Raw genomic sequence first — 16,981 nt, forward strand, 5'->3', positions numbered from 1 at the left:
CAGGCGGGTCTCGAACCCGCGGGCTCAGGCAATCCACTCACCTCAGCCTCCCAAAGGCGCGGGATTACAGGCTGAGCCACCGAGCCCGGCTAATATAAATTTTTTAAATGTTGGCCAGGTGCAGTGGCCTATACCTAAAATCCCACCACTTTGGGAGGCAGAGGCGAGAGGATTGCCTGAGCTCAAGGGTTCGAGACCAGCCTGAGCAACATGGCAAGACCTCGTCTCTACAATAAATCAAGAAAAATAAGCCGGGTGTGGTAACTTGTGTAGGTCCAGCTAAGGTGGAAGGATCGCCTAAACCCAGGTCGAGGCTGCAGTGGCTGTGAGCAGCGTGCCTCTGCACTCCAACCTGGGTGACAGAGTGAGACCTCGACTCAAAATAAATCTTTAAAATGTTTAAAATGACACAGTGGCTACTTTCATGTGTTTTTTTCCTATTATTTTATTGTAAAGATGTGAGGTACAAGTCAGGTTTAGGTACATAAGTGGTCTATGTGATGGTGAAGTTTGGGCCTCCCACTGTCCCTCACTTCCCCTGGTTTAGGACCAGGTACCCTTAACTGGGCACAGTGGCTCACGCCTGTAATCCCAGCACTTTGGGAGGCAGAGGCGAGAGAACTGCCTGAGCCCAGGAGTTTGAGACCATTCTGGACAATTTGGCGAGATCTCATCTCTACAATAAGTTTTTTAAAATTAGCCAGGTGTGGTGGCACATGCCTGTAGTTCCAGCTGCTTGGAAGGCTGAGGTGGAAGGATAGCCTGAATCCAGCAGGTCGAGCCTGCAGTGGCCAGGAGCGTGCCCCTGCCCTCCAGCCTGGGCGAGAGTGAGACTCTGACGCAAAAAAAAGAATCAGGTACCCTTAGTGATATTATGTGCCACCCCCCACCCCCATAGTGGTTACTTTCTTTCTTTTTTTTTTTTTTTTTGAGTTGGAGTCTCACTCTGTCGCCCAGACTGGAGTGCAGTGGCCGCTCCCGGCCACCGCAGCCTCGACCTGCTGGGCTCCGGCGATCCTCCCGCCTCAGCCTTCCAAGTCGCCGGAACTACAGGCACGCGCTACCACGCCCGGCTCATTTTTATTTATTGTAGAGATGAGGTCTCACCAAGTTGTCCAGAATGGTCTCAGAATGTCCAGAATGGCCCGGCTGCATTTGATTATTTTTATGTATCTTTAAGAAAGTAGCCAGGCACGGTGGCTCAGCCTGTAATCCCGCACCTTTGGGAGGTTGAGGTGAGGTGAATGGATTGCCTGAGCCCGCGGATTCGAGACCCACCTGGGCAACTTGGTGAGACCTCATCTCTACAAAAAATCAAAAATCAGCTGGGGGAGGTAGCGTGCACCTGTAGTTCCAGCTACTTGGAAGGCTGAGGCGGAAGGATCGCCGGAGCCCAGCAGGTCGAGGCTGCGGTGGCCGGGAGCGGCCACTGCACTCCAGTCTGGGCGACAGAGTGAGACTTCAACACAAAAAATAAAATAAAAATAATCAAATGCAAGAGGGAAGTCAGTCACCCCGATGCCAGAAATAGGGGTGTTCCTGACATCCAGTGGGTGGACGCTGTGAACACTGCCTCGCATTCTACAAGGCACTGACGGGCTCTCGGGTTCATAATCAATAGAGTCAGAATCTCACCCTGTGGCCCTGGCTGGAGTGCAGTGGCACGATCACGGCTTACCACAGCCTCGACCTCCTGGGCTCAGGTGACCCTCCAGCCTCAGCCTCCCAAGTAGCTAGGACTACAGGTGCACACTGCCACACCCAGATGATTGCTGCTGTTTTGTAGAGTCTCACTATGTTTCCCAGGCTGGTCTTGAACTCCTGGCCTCAAGTGACCCTTCCGCCTCGGTCTCCCTGCTGGGATGACAGGCGTGAGCCACCATGAAAAGCAGGCAGAGACATTAGGAAGAATAGCATCGCTTCTCTTCCATGAGAAGAGCGAGGAGGTGGCCCTCATGGCTGCATGACCTCAGGTCACACATGCCACGGAAGACGTCACTGGACTCACTCCTGGGGAGGGAGCATTGTACTCAGGGGTGTCAGTGGTCTGGTGAGTCTTCACAGGGCGTGATGCCCCAAGCCTCTCGTTAGGAGTCAGTGAGAGAAAAGATAGCGGTAGGTTTAGGCCATCATAGGACCCACCTCACAGCCGTTGGGAGGAATAGATGAGACCTCCCTAGGAGGTCAGCACGGCACCTGTCCCAGAGTGTTGACTGAATAATCATTAGGGCTTTGTGTTTTTTTTCCCCAGAGAGGGTCTCGCTCTATTGCCCAGGCTGGAGTGCAGTGATGTAATCATAGCTCGCTACAGCCTTGATCTCCTGGGCTCAAGCGTTTAAGGCCAGCCTGGACCACCTAGCAAGACCCTCAAGTCTATAGAAAACTTAAATTAACTGGGCATAGTGGCATGCACCTGCTGTTCTAACTACTTGGGAAGCTGAAGCAGGATCACTTGAGCCCAGGAGGTTGAGATTATAGTGAGCTAAGATTACATCACTGCACTCCAGCCTGAGCAATAGAGCAAGATCCTCTCTGGGGGACAAAAACAAAGTCCTAATGATTATTCAGCCTACACACTGGAACAGGCAGCGGGCTGATCTCCTAAGGAAGGTCTCATCTAATCCTCCCAAGGGCTGTGAGGTGAGTTCTTTATGGCCTAAACTTTCCAGTGTCTTTTCTCTTATTCATACTTCTTTATTTTTTTTAATAGGAATCTCACTCTGTCACCCAGACTGGAGTGCAGTGGCATGCTCCCAGCCACCATAGCCTCGACCTGCTGGGCTCCGGCGATCCTTCTGCCTCAGCCTTCCAAGTAGCTGGAACTACAGGCGCGCGCTACCATGCCCGGCTAATTTTTTTTTGATTTATTGTAGAGATGAGGTCTCGCCAACTTGCCCAGGCGGGTCTCGAGCCCGCAGGCTCAGGCAATCCACTCACCTCAGCCTCCCTAACTTTTTGACTTATTGTAGAGACAAGGTCTGCCAAGTAGCCCTGACTGGTCTCGAACCCATGGGCTCAGGCAAACCTCTCACCTCAGCTTCTCGAAGTGCTAGGATTATAGGCATGAGCCACTGCACCTGGCCTTATTCAGACTCCTAATGAGAGGCTTGGGGCATCAGGCCTCGTGAGGACTCACCAGCTGGGGCATCTGTGACCATGCCACTGCACTCCAACCTGGGCAGCAGAGTGAGACTCCAGACTCAAATAAATAAATTATTATGAATGTAGATGACAGGTGTGGTACTAACTAAATAAGCTGGGTGCGGTGGCTCATGCCTGTCATCCCAGCACTTTGGGAGACCAAGGCGAGAGGATTGGCTGAGCCCATGGGTTCGAGGCCAGCCCAGGCAACTTGGTGAGACCTCGTCTCTACAATAAATCAGCAAGTTAGCCAGATGTGGTGGCACACGCCTGTAGTTCCAGCTACTTGGGAAGCTGAGGCAGAAGAACCGTCTGAGCTCAGGAGCTCAAGGCTGTGGTGGCCGTGAGTGTGCCCCTGCACTCCAGCCTGGGCGACAGAGTGAGGCTCCGACTCAAAAAATAAATAAGTAAACAAACAAACAGACATTATAGGTGTGGTCTGTGCATATACACATAAGTCAATTGGTATCTGGGTTTCCTCAGAGGAATAAGCCCACGAGTCGCCGTTGTCTAGGTCACTGGCATCCCCCCCCCACACACACACAGGAAGCAGCAAAGCCTATGACTCGGCTGGATTTTTTTTTTTTTTGGTGTTTTCATTTTATTTTTATCAACGAGCGAGTGTCAGCGTCTGCGGTTTCAACGATCACAGGAACTGAGGGAAGGCCTTGGGCCCGGGCTGTCCCAGGGCCTCAGGACCCACTGTTGGGGGAGGGTGGGGGTGGTTTCCCCAAACGCCACCCTGGGTGACCTCGGATAACGAGGCCTGGTCCTCCTGTCCTCTCACCAGGTCCTGGCCCACAGGACCACACAGCCACCACTCCCCGGCCGGGCAACTGACCGCTGACCACGCCGCCCCGAGTGGAGGTAGGTCGTTCCATGTAGCTGGAGAAACAGGCTCAGAGAGGAGCTGGGGCCAGCACAAGATCCCACTGCAGGTCAGACACCGGCCCAGGTCTTCCCAGAAGGCCATGGGGTCCCCACGGTCACCGAGGGCTCCATGACAGGAGCACCTCCTGCCTCGGCGTTACTGGCTCAGGCTCCTGGGCGAGGACGTGACAGCCCATCACAGCCGGCAGCAGACGCATGGCCCAGCCTGCCCTGGTCTGTGCACTCCTGGTGCCAGCAGCAGGCGGTGCCAGCACTGCCTCCAGAGGGCGCTACGGGCCAGGCAGCCAGCAGCCACAGGTCCGAGACTGGGCCTCCCAGGAGGTTTTCTCTTTTGTTTTGAGTTGGAGTCCCACTCTGTCATGCAGGCTGGAATGCAGAGGCACGCCCACGGCCACTGCAGCCTCGACCTGCTGGGCTCTGGCGATCCTTCCACCTCAGCCTTCTGAATAGCTGGAACCACAGGCACGTGTGACCCTGCCCGGCTAATTTTTCAATTTATTGTAGAGATGAGGTCTTACCAAGTTGCCCAGGCTGGTCTCAAACCCCTGGGCTCAGGCAATCCTCTCGCCTCCGCCTCTCAAAATGCTGGGCTGACGGGCATGAACCACCGCCCCCGGTCCATGAGGCTTTCCAGCGTGCTCCAGAGGTCACCTGGAGAGGGACTGTTCCCCCGCAGAGGACCCACGGGATGTCTCCAAGCCCACCAGGCGGGCACTTTCAGCCCAGAGCCTCCGAGCGACCTCCTCGTCCTCGGCCTCTGGGGCTGGAGCCTTCTCTCTGAGTCCATCGAAGTACTTTCCGGAAATGCCCCTCAGCTCCTCTGCCACAGCCAGGTACGTGCTGGGCTGGGCCGCCAGTTGAGGGCTCTTGACCAGCAGCCAGAAGATGGGCCCTGCAATCAGCCCACACACACTCAGAGAGGAGGACCCCCCCCCAACTCAGGGTCTACTAAGGCCAGAAGCTGCCTGGAGCCCACAGAGCCCACCTCCAGCCCTTGGTCCTGTGGTTCCCTCCACCTGGAGTTCCCTTCCCCCACCCAGGCAAATACCTCCAGACACAGGGATCAGCCCAAAAGCTGCCTCCCCCAGGAAGCCTTCGGGTTTTTCCCAGGAAAATGGAACCTCTTCCTCCCCTTGGCCAGCCTCCAGTCCTCACCCTACCCGTCTTTTCTTGAAATACTTTTTACTTATTGAATGCATCTGGCAGCAGCCTCAGCTTAAGATCTCTCACATCCAGCCCACTCCATGTTTTCCAGGGTTATAAACACTACTTAGAGAGCTCTAATTAAGGCCAGGTGTTTGGCTCATGCCTATAATCCCAGCACTTTGGGAGGCCGAGGCAGGAGGGCTGCTTGAGGCCAGGAGTTCAAGACCAACCTGGACAACATAGCAAGAACCCAAATCTTAAAAAATTTTAAAATTAGCTGGGTGTGGTGGCATGTGCCTGTGGTCCCAGCTACTCGGGAGGGTGAAGCAGAAGGATCACTTGAGCCCAGGAGGTCCTGGCTGCAATGAGCTATGATTACATCAATGTGCTCCAGCCCAGACAACAGAGTGAGACCCTCTCTGGGGGAAAAAGCAAAGCCCTAATTATTATTATTATTTTTTTTTTTTGAGTTAGAATCTCACTCCTTCACCCAGGCTGGAGTGCAGGGGCACGCACGCTCACGGCCACCCCAGCGTTGACCTGCTGGGCTCCAGTGATCCTTCCTCCTCAGCCTTCCGAGTAACCAGACCTACAGACGCAGCCCTAATTATTTATTCAGCCTACACGCTGGGACAAGCACCGTGCTGACCTCTTAAAGAAGATCTCATCTAATCTTCCCAATGGCTGCGAGGTGAGTCCTATTATGGCCTTCAGTTTGCCAACGAGGAAACAGAGGCTCAGAGAGGTGAAAGCATTTCCCAGGGGGCACAGCTACTTTGGAGTGAAGCCTGAGTTACCAAGCACAGCCTGACTCCAGGAGTCAGTTCCCTGGCCTCCTCCTCAGACACAAGGCATCCTAGGCCAGGCCCAGTGACTCACACCTATAATCTCACCACTTTGGGAGGCCCAGGCAGGAGGATCGCTTGTGCCCAGGAGTTTGAGATCAGCCTGGGCAATGTAGCAAGACCTCATCTCTACAAAAAAAATTTTTTAAATTAGCCAGGTGTGGTGGTACACCCCTGTAGTCCCAGCTACCCGGGAAGCTGAGGAGGAAGGGTCACCGGAGTCCAAGAGTGAGCAATGATTGTGCCAGAGACCCTCAAAAAAAGAGGAGAGGGACGGTTTCCTTATCGGCCAAGGGGAATCTGGCTGGCTACCTGGCGCTGTTTGAGAAGGGTCACAGGGGATGGACAAGAGCCAAGCCCCAGGGACAGTATGAAGGGGCGCCCCGGGCCCTGGGCCGAGAACAGGGGTCAAGGGCTCCATGGGACCAGGCAGGAGGGGACTCACCGAGCGTGAAGTTGGAGAAGGTGGAGCTATGCATGCCTGTGTGTCTGCCCAGCTCCGTCCTGGCCACGCCGGGGTGCAGGGCATTGGCGGTCACGCCAGAGCCTGGGGAGGAACACATGGCAGAGGGCAGCCGGGTCAGCCTTCCCCAAGGCCCAGGCCTCCCCATGAGGCTGCCTCCCACACATGAGGCCCCATGCCCACCTGCCCCGTCAAGTGGTGTCCTCAGGGCAGCCCTGCTTGTGTGCCCACAGAGATTTCCCAGGGCCTGGCTCTCCCAGATCACCAGCCTCCACCTCAGAGCCAGAGTCAGGGCTGGGCAGGGAGGGCCGTCCTGCCATGGGTGCTGAGCGGGCTGGGCCCTGCCACTACACAGGCCACCTCCCCTGCCCGTCTGTGAGCACTGTGTCCCTGTATGCTCACAAATGCCCTCAGGGGCCCAAATCACCCCTTTTCCTCCTCTTCCTCCTCCCTGTTCCCCCTCCCCTCCTCCTCTCTCTCCTCCTCCCCTGCTCCCCCCCTCCTCTTCCTCCTCCTTTTTCTCGTCTTCCTCCTCCCCCACCCCCTCCTCTATCTCCCCCTCCACCCAGATCACCAATGGCTCAGCAGCCCGTCCAACATCCTCAGGGAGCGAAACCCCATGGGGTACACTGCCTAGGAATAAAGGACAGTCAGAGGAAGGAAAGCAGGGTGGCCCGCATGCCCTGCTCCTGTGACTCTGTCCAGGAGCCACACCAGGGCCTCCCTTCGGCCCAGGGTCACAGAAGGTCGGCTGCCAGGCCTAGTGGAGGAAGATGGAGGCCACGCCCACACCTTGTAGCCGCCGGCTCAGCTCCTTGGTGAAGAGGACCACGGCCAGCTTGCTCTGACAGTAAGCCGCTTTGGTGTTGTACGTCCTCGTCTGCCAGTTCAGATCATCAAAGTCCATGTGCCCGGCGACATGGGCCAAGGACGAGAGGTTGATGACCCGCGAGGGGGCCGAGGCTTTCAGCTTGTCCAGCAGCAGGTTGGTCAGGAGAAAGTGACCTGGACAGGAAAGGAAACTCCTGTCTTTCAGAAAGGCGGTTCCATTCTATTTCACGTTCCCACCAGTTGCATGAAGGCTGCTGCTTCTCTATGTCTTCACCAACATTTGCTATTGTCTTTAATTTTTTTTTCTGACCTTGGGGGTGTCTCACTCTGTCACCCAGGCTGGAGTGCAGTGGCACACTCATGGCTCACTGCAGCCTTGACCTCCTGGGCTCAGCGATCCTCCTGCCTCAGCCTCCCGAGCAAGCAGGGACTACAGGCATGCACCACTATGCCTGGCTAATTTTTTTTTTTCTTTTTAGAGATAGAGTCTGTTACCCCTTCAACAGGTCCCTCGAGAACAGGGACTCCCAGCCTGGGCAACATTGCGAGACCTCATCTCTACAGAAATTCAAAGAAGAATTATTAGCCAGGCATGGTGGTGCGCACCTATAGTCCAGGCTACCTGGGAGGCTGAGGCAGGAGGATTGCCTGAGCTCAGGAGGTCGAGGCTGCACTGAGCTGTGATGGTGGGTGACAGAATGAGACATTGTCTCTAAAAAGACCAAAAAAAATTTTTTTAAAGGTTGGGCACAGTGGCTCATGTCTGTAACCCTAGCACTTTGGGAGGCTGAGGTGGGAGAATTGTTTGAGCCCCAGAGTTTGAGACCAGTCTGGGCAAGACAGCAAGACCTCGTCTCTACAAAAAAATCAAAAAATTAGCCCAGTGCGGTGGCACATACCTATAGTCCCAGCTACTCAGGAGGCTGAGGAGGGAGGATCACCTGAGCCCAGGAGGTCGAGGCTGCAGTGAGACCTAACCACGCCACTGCACTCCAGCCTGGATGACAGAGCGAAACCCTCCAATTATTTCTTTTTAAAAGTCTCTACTCGGTGGCTCAGCCTGTAATCCCAGTGCTTTGGGAGGCTGAGGTGAATGGATTGCCTGAACCTGGGGGTTCGAGACCCGCCTGGGCAACTTGGCGAGACCTCATCTCTACAATAAGTCAAAAATTAGCCGGGCATGGTAGCGCGCACCTGTAGTTCCAGCTACTTGGAAGGTTGAGGAGGAAGGATCTCCAGAGCCCACCCAGCAGGTCGAGGCTGCAGTGGCCGGGAGCAGCCACTGCACTCCAGTCTGGGTGACAGAGTGAGACTCCAACTCAAAAACAAAAAAAGTCTCTAAAAATAAAAAATTACAATAGAAAAAATAATTTTTAAAGAAAGGCTGAGGACAGATGGAGGCTAAAGACAGGTGGAGGCTGAGAAGAGACTAATGGAGCAAACATCGCAGTGTTTTCTGACAAAGGGACCGAGAGCCAGGGGCTGTGGAGCGTCGGGACAACTGAGCAGTGTCCACGCGAGGACGGAGCAGCCGCCCGGGCGCCTGGCAGAGCAGAGCAGGGCCCCTCCGCGGGCGATGACACCGCCTGCGGAACCCACTGTCACCGGGCCCCGGCCTCACCCAAGTAGTTAACGCCAAACTGCATCTCGAAGCCGTCCTCCGTGGTCCAGTGGGGGCAGCGCATCACCGCCGCGTTGTTGACCAGCACGTCCAGGCGCTCCTCCTCTGGGAGACAGGGGAGGGGTGGAGGCTTCAGAGTGCGGACGGCCCCGCCCCGTCCGGGACCCACCCGCCCGCCCAGACCCCATCCCTGCCGAGGCCCAGTTCATTCCCCTCCCCTGCACAAGCCAGCATCTAAACCTGTCCAGGCCCCGCCTCTGCCTAAGGCCACACCCCTGAAAAGGGCCCCGCCCCACCCAACCGAGGGTCCGCCCCTGCCCAAAGTCCCACTGGTATCCCAGGCCTGCCCAAGCCCCAGGCCCCGCCCAACCGAGGCCACGCCCCCAACCGAGGCCACGCCCACGCTCTCCTGCTCTCTGGAGTCCCCGAGAGCAGCCCCCGCTGGAAACAGGGTCCGCGCAGAAGGAGCCAGTTAGGCCGAGGGCGCTGGGGCCCTGACCCACCGGTGAGTCTCCTCACGAGAAGGGAAGGCAAAGATTCAGATGGAGACAGGCAGGGCAAAGGCCAGGGGGTGACCGAGGTGGGGCCTGAAGAGACCCCTCTCCAAGATAAACATGGGGGGGCCGCCTGAAGCTGGAGAAGCAGGAAAGGCACCCCACCACCACCCACCTCAGAGGGGGCGCCGGTCATGCAGGCACCTTGACTGCAGACCTAAGGCCACCTGAGCTCTAAGAATGCATTTTTGGTGTTTTGTTTTAGTTTTTATTTCTGTTTTTGCTTTGAGACAGGGTTTCAATTCTGTGGCTCAGGCTGGAGTGCAGTGACACGATCGTAGCTCACTGCAGCCTCCACCTCCTGGGTTCAGGTGATCCTCCCGCCTCAGCCTTTGGGGTAGCTGGGACTACAGGTGTGCGCCACCATGCCTGGTTAATTTTTTAAAATTTTTTATTTCTGTAGAGATAACATCTTGCTGTGTTGCCCAGGCTGGTCTTGAACTGGGCTCAAGTCATCCTCCCACTTCGGCTTCCCAAAGTCCTGGAAGTACAGGTGTGAGCTACAGCACCCAGCTACTGAGGAGGTTGAGGTGGAAGGATTGCTCGAGCCCAGGAGGTTGAGGCTGCAGTGAGCCATGATCATGTTCACTGCACTCCAGCCTAGGCGACAGAGTGAGACCCCGACTCAAAAATAATAAATAAATAAAACGTGAAAGCGTAAGCCAAAAAAGTAAAACTATAAAGTCTCACTTGAAAAAAAAAAAAAAAAAAAAAAAAAGGCAGGGGCTGGATTCAGCCCCACAGCCCCAGCCACAGTCTGCCAGCCCCTGTGTTAAAATTCCCTGGGTTCCTTCATTCCCCAGACCCGCCCTGGGGGCCGCCACCCGGACTTCCACCTACAACAGTGCCTCCACCTGCCTTCAATGATCTTCGAGGCAAACTCCCGGACAGACTTGAGGGAAGCCAGGTCCAGGTGCCTAGCATGGACGTGGTGGTTGAGGGTTTCCCGGCGAATGTCCTTGGCCGCTGCCTCACACTTCTCCATGTCTCGGCAGGCCAGGATGATGCGGCCTCCTGGAGGCCCGGGAGAGGAAAACATTTGAAATAAATAATCCACTCCCAGATGTCAAACCAAGAGAAATGAAAACATACATCCACCCAAAAATGTGCACACCATGTTCACTGCAGCATTATTCACAAGGGCCAAAAGGTAGAGACAACCAGGCCAGATGTGGTGGCTCACACCTATAACCTCAGCACTTTGGGAGGTCAAGGCAGGATTGCTTGAGCCGAGAGTTCAAGGTCAGCCTGGGCAACATACCAAGAACTTGTCTCCACAAAAAATAAATAAATAAATAAATAAATAAATAAAATCAGACAATTAACCAGGCAGGATGGCATGCACCTGTCGTCCCAGCTACTTGGGAGGCTGAGGAGGGAGGATCACCTGAGCCCAGAAGGTTGAGGCTACAGTAAGCTGTGATCGTGCTACTGCGCTCCAGCCTGGGCAAGAGTGAGACCTGACTCAAAAAATAAAACCAAAAAACTTAAAATATATATATATAAAGAAACAGCCAGGCATGGTGGCTCATGCCTGTCATCTCAGCACTTTGGGAAGCCAAGGCAAGAGGATGGCCTGAGCCCAGGGGCTGGAGACCAGCCTGGGCAACCTGGTGAGACTTCATCTCTACAATAAACCAAAAAGTTTGCCGGGCATTGATGCGTGATGCGTGCCTATATTTCCAGTTACTTGGAAGGCTGAGGCAGAAGGATCGCCTGAGCCCAGCAGGTCAAGGCTACAGTGAGACCTGATTGTGCCACTGGACTCTAGGCTGGGTGACGGAGGGAGACTCCGACTCAAAAAAAATGTGGTCTGTGGTCTATTCAAACAGTGGAGTATTAGCCACAAAAAGGAGTGAAGCACTGATCCACACAACAATGTGGATGAACCTCAAAAACATTATGCGAGGCGTGGTGGCACATCCTTTAGTCTCAGCTACTTGGGAGGCTGAGGCAGGTGAATTGTTTGAGCCCAGGAGGTTGAGGCTGCGGTGAGTTATGACCCCACATTACTGCACTCCAGCCTGGGTGACGGAGCAATGCCCTCTCTGAAAAATATATAAATAAATGTTTGTTGTGTGTTTTCATAAATGTTTTGTTTTTGTTTTTTGAGTTGGAGTTTAACTCCAATGCCCAGGATGAACTGCAGTGGCATGCTCATGGCCACCGCAGCCTCAACCTGCTGGGCTCTGGAGATCCTTCCACCTCAGCCTTCCAAGTAGCTGGAACTACAGGCGTGCACTAGCACACCCGGCTAATTTTTGATTTATTGTAGAGATGAGGTCTCGCCAAGTTGCCCAGGCTGGTCTCGAACCTGCAGACTTAGGCAATCCACTCACCTCAGCCTCCCAAAGTGCTAAGATTACAGGCTGAGCCACTGAGCCTGACCATAAATAAGTGTTTTAATTAGAAAACTGAAGGCCAGGCATCGGTGGCTACCACCTGTAATGCCAGCATTTTGGGAGGACAAGGTGGAAGGACTGCTTGAGCCTAGAAGTTCAAGACCAGCCTGGGTAACACAGTAAGACCCCTTCTCTACAAAAATATTTTTAAAATATTAGCCAGGCATGGTGGTGCATGCCTGTAGTCCCAGCAACTCGGAAGGCTGCAGCAGGAGGATTGGCTGACCCCAGGAGATCAAGACTGCGGTAAGCCGTGATCATGCCACTGCACTCCAGCCTGGGTGACTGAGTGAGACCCTGACTCAAAAACAAAAATCTGAGAACAGGAAACAAGGAAAGAGCAAAGGGCAGGCAGCAGCGAGGCCAGCCTTGCAGATCTGTGCGGTTCCTCCCGCCCTTGGCTGACACTCCCATCTCACAGCCTCCACCTTCACCGCATGCACATCAGAGCTCAGCAGACTCCGGGTCTGCTGGTTCAGCGGCAGCCGGGCCTCATCAGCAGAGGGTGCGTCTGCCCACTGCAATCCTACCACTGCTCTAACCTTGGGGTGGACAAGGCAGCGCGGGCTGGGTCCATCGGGGCCTACTCCCCTGGCCACCCCAACTTCACATGCCTAATGTTTAAATCTTTTTATAGAGGCGAGGTCTTGCTATGTTGCCCAGGCTGGTCTCGAACTCCTGGGCTCAAGCAATCCTCCAGCCTCGGCCTCCCAAAGTGTTGGAATTACAGGCAAGAGTCACCATACCCAGCCTCATCTTAACTTTTTTTTTTTTTTTTTTGAGTCGGAGTCTCACTCTGTCACCCAGGCTGGAGTACAGTGGCACGCTCCCAGCCATCACAGCCCCAACTGCTGGGCTCAGGTGATCCTTCTTCCTCAGTCTTCCAAGTAGCTGGAACTACAGGCACTTGCCAGCACGCCTGGCTAATTTTTTGACTTACTGTAGAGATGACATTTCATCAAGTTGCCCAGGCTGATCTCGAACCCGTGGGCTCAGGTAATTCTCTCACCACAGCCTCCCAAAGTGCTGGGATTATAGATGTGAGCCACTGCACCCAGCCAACTATTTTGTTGTTGTTCTTGTTTTTGAGTTGGAGTCTCACTCTGTCGCCCAGACTGGAGGGCAGTGGCCGCTCCCAGTCACCGCAGCCTCGACCTGCTGGGCTCCGGCAATCCTTCCACCTCCGCCTTCCAAGTAGCTGGAATTATACGTGCGCGCTACCACGCCCAGCTAATTTTTTGATTTATTGTAGAGATGAGGTCTCGCCAAGTTGCCCAAGCAGGTCTCGAACCCCCAGGCTCAGGCAATACACTCACCTCCGCCTCCCAAAGTGCTGGGATTACAGGCTTGAGCCACCATGCCCGCCCGGTCAATCTTACTTTATTTTTTTGAGTTGGAGTCTCATTCAGTTGCCCAGGCTGAAATGCAATGGCACGCTCATGGCCACTCCAGTGTTGACCTGCTGGGCTCCGGCGATCCTTCTGCCTCAGCCTTCCAAGCAGCTGGAACTACAGATGTGCGCTATCATACCCAGCTAATTTTTTATTTTTTTATTTTTATTTTTTGAGTTGGAGTCTCACTCTGTTGCCTAGACTGGAGTGCAATGGCCGCTCCCGGCCACTGCAACCTCGCCTGCTGGGCTCTGGCGATTCTTCCGCCTCAGCCTTCCGAGTAGCCGGAATTACAGGCATGCGCTACCATGCCCGGCTGATTTTTTGATTTATTGTAGAGATGAGGTCTCGCTGCCCAGGCGGGTCTCGAACCCGCGGGCTCAGGCAATCCACTCACCTCAGCCTCACAAAGTTCTGGGATTACAGGCTGAGCCACCAAGCCCAGCCAATCTTAACTATTTTTAAATGACTGGTTCATTAAATACATTCATAATGTTGTGCAACCATCGCCAACACCCATCTCCAAACCTTTTTCATCTTCCCAAACTAAAATTCCGTGCCATTAAACAACTCCCAGTCCCTGGCAAGCACCACCCTACTCTCCGTCTCTGAGAATCCGACTCCTCTGAGCACCTCATCTAAGTGGAATGCTGAAGGATTCGTCCTTCTGTGATGGGCTGATTTCACTTGGCATCATGTCCTCAAGGGTCATCCAAGCTGCGGCATATGTCAGAATTGCCCTCTTTTTCAAGGCTGAGTAATATTCTACCATATGGAAAGGTCATGTTCTATTTACCCATCACCTGTGAGTAGGCACTGGGTGGCTTCCCCTTTTGTGCTATTGTGAGCGATGCTGCCATGAACATGGGAGCCCAAGTATCTCTTTGAGACCCAAAGCAGGCAGGTTTTACCTCTCCTGGCCAGTTCCATGGCTGTCTGTTTCCCGATGCCCGTGTTGGCACCCGTCACAATGACCGTCTTTCCGGGGATGGTGGCCTTGCTGGGGCAGGCCCCGCTGGTGACATAGTCCCTGAGGACAAGAAACAACACAACAGTCTTGTCTGTCTGTCTACTATCAACCCGTGCACCCGACTGAATGACCCCTCTGAGCTCAATGGAGTGACGGGAACAAAAGCATGACACACCGTGGGGTGGCTGTCATGTTCCCCATGAAAGGCTCCACCCAGGAGGAGTGTGGAAAGCCTTCGTGAGGTGGAAATCAATATTTATAAAGACCCACTGTGGGAGATTCCTATAGCCAAATACCAAACTCAGTGACTTAAAACTATATGCACCAGGTCCGTAGCTCACGCCTGTAATCCCAGCACTTGGGAAGTTGAGAATAGTGAGGATCATTTGAGCCCAGGAGTTAGAGACCAGCCTGGGCAACGTAGTGGGACCTGGTCTCTACAAGAAATCAAAAAATTAGCGGGGTGTGGTGGCACGCACCTGTAGTTCCAGCTACTCAGGAGGCTGAGGCAGAAGGATCACCTAAGCCCAGGAGGTCAAGGCTGTGATAAGCCATGTTCATGCCACTGCACTCCAGCCTGGGTGACAGAGAGAGACCCCAACTCAAAAAAAAAAAGAAAGGCCAGGAGCTCATGCCTATAATCCCAGCACTTTGGGAGGCCGAGATGAGAGTATTGTCTGAGCCTCGGGGGTTCAAGACCAGCCTGGGCAACTTGGTGAGAACTCATCTCTACAATAAATCAAAATATTAGCCAGGCGTGGTGGTGCGTGCCTGTAGTTCTGGCTGAGGTGGAAGGATCACCTGAGCCCAGCAGGTCAAGGCTGCGGTGGCTATAAGTGTGCCAGTGCACTCCAGCCTGGGCAACAGAGTGAGACTTCAACTCAAAAAAGAAAAAGAAAAAAAGGCCAGGATTGGTGGCTCACACCTGTAATCCCAGTACTTTGGGAGGCCGAGGCAGGAGGATTGCCCGAGCCCAGGAGTTTGAGACTGGCCTGGGCAACATAATCAGACCTCGTCTCTACAAAAAATGAAAAAGTGAGTCAGGCGTGGTGGCATGCACCTATAGTCCCAGCTACTCAGGAAGCTGAAGAGGGAGGATTGCCTGAGCCCAGGAGGTCAATCAAGGCTGTGGTGAGCCATGATCGTGCCACAGCACTCCAGCCTGGGCAACAGACTGAGACCCCAACCAAAACAAACAAAACAAAATGGGAATGAATGCATCATTCAGCCCTGCAGGTCAGAAGTCCCAGACTGGTCTCCCCAGGATAAAATCAAGGCGGGAGCAGAACCAGTTCTTCCTGGAGGCTCTGGGGGAACGCATTTGGCACCTTTTCTAGCTCCCAGAGGCCGCCAGCGTCCCTCAGCCCTCGTCCCTCGTCCCTCCTCCATCCTCAAAGTCCGTCACACCCACCTTGGCTCCCTCTCCTAACCCTTCTCCAACTCTGACCCCTGACCTGCCCCTGACCAGGATCCCATGCAATCTCGTGGGTCCCTCAGATGGCCCAAGACAAGCTCCCCACCTCGAGACCCTTCACATCAGCAAAGTCCCCTCTGACGTGTGAAGTCATGCGGTCATGGGTTTCGAGGATCAGGAAGGGACACTGCCAGGGGCTGTCACCCTGCCGACCACTCACACATGCCAGAGGCTGACACTGGAGACAAGCTAATGTCCGCCCAGTGGGAACAGCACCAAATCCACGCGAGAAGGGCACTGCACAGTTCCGTGGCCACCAGCCACGAGAGGCTGGTTTTTTGCGTTTTGTTCGTTTGCTTTTGAGTGGAAGTCTCACCCTGTCGCCCAAGCTGGAAGGCAGAGGCTCACTCACAGCCACCACAGCCTCAACCTACTGGACTCAGATGATCCTTCCGCCCCAGTCTTCCAAGTAGCTGGAATTATAGGCACGTGCCACGACGCCCGGCTAATTTTTGGTTTACTGCAGAGACAAGGTCTTGCCAAGTTGCCCAGGCTGGTCTCCAATCTCTGGGCTCAGGCAATCCTCTTGCTTCTGCTTCCCAAAGTGCTGGGACTACAAGCATGAACCACCATGCCCGGTGAGGTATACATTACCACCATTTTTAATTTTTATTTCTTTTCAAGTGGGAAGTGCACTTAACAGGTCAAAATTTTAAATCTCAAAAATCTTCTTGGTCAGTAGGTCATCCTTGTAATTCCAGCACACTGGGAGGTCGAAACCGATGCAGGAGGATTGCTTAAGGCCAGGGGTTCAAGACCAGCCTGGGCCACATAGCAAAATCTCATCTCCACGAAAAACTAAGGATTAGCTGGGCGCGTGGTGGCACAAACCTGGAGTCCCAGCTATTCAGGAGGCTGAGGCAGGAGGACTGCTTAAGGTCAGGGGTTCAAGACCAGCCTGGGCAACATAGGAAATCTCATCTCCACAAAAAATCAAGGATTAGCTGGACCCAAGCCACTCGGGACGCTGAGGCAGGAGGATCGCCTGAGCCCAGGAGATGGCGGCTGCGGTGGGCCGTGACCTTGCTGCCACACTCCAGCCTGAACGTTTGCAAGACCCAGCCCCGCCCCCTCCCCGGGTGACCTTGGGCCGGTGACCGGCCCGGTGGCCTCCGCCTGGGTTTGCTCAGTCTGGGAGGTCGCGACTGGTCGGGGGAGCTGGAGGGAGGGGGAAGCTAGGGCGGAAGGGGGAAGCTCGGGTGGGCGAGAAGGGGGCTGTCTCTCCTGGGTCCTCCCGCCGCCCCTCCCGCCA

General features: G+C 54.5%; 1 protein-coding gene across 2 annotated transcripts in view; it reads right to left on the minus strand.

Moving 5' to 3' along the window:
- Positions 1-4,591: 4,591 nt before the first annotated feature.
- The window catches only part of RDH13 (retinol dehydrogenase 13), a 12,450-nt gene continuing 60 nt past the window's right edge, over positions 4,592-16,981 (minus strand). Inside the window, exons 2-7 of one of the 2 annotated variants that reach the window (XM_008065082.2) lie at positions 14,197-14,346; positions 10,351-10,506; positions 8,939-9,043; positions 7,279-7,491; positions 6,469-6,570; positions 4,592-4,924 (exon numbers count right to left, since the gene is read on the minus strand). In XM_008065082.2, coding sequence (XP_008063273.1) covers positions 4,680-4,924; positions 6,469-6,570; positions 7,279-7,491; positions 8,939-9,043; positions 10,351-10,506; positions 14,197-14,346 — 971 coding nt within the window. In that variant the 3' untranslated portion in view covers positions 4,592-4,679. Of the gene's footprint in view, positions 4,925-6,468; positions 6,571-7,278; positions 7,492-8,938; positions 9,044-10,350; positions 10,510-14,196; positions 14,347-16,981 lie in introns of those variants that run through there. The other variant, XM_021716083.1, reaches the window with a different exon arrangement.

This window comes from Carlito syrichta, unplaced genomic scaffold (assembly GCF_000164805.1).
Source record: "Carlito syrichta isolate Samal-C Ts95f unplaced genomic scaffold, Tarsius_syrichta-2.0.1 Scaffold308154, whole genome shotgun sequence".
Taxonomy (NCBI): domain Eukaryota; kingdom Metazoa; phylum Chordata; class Mammalia; order Primates; family Tarsiidae; genus Carlito; species Carlito syrichta.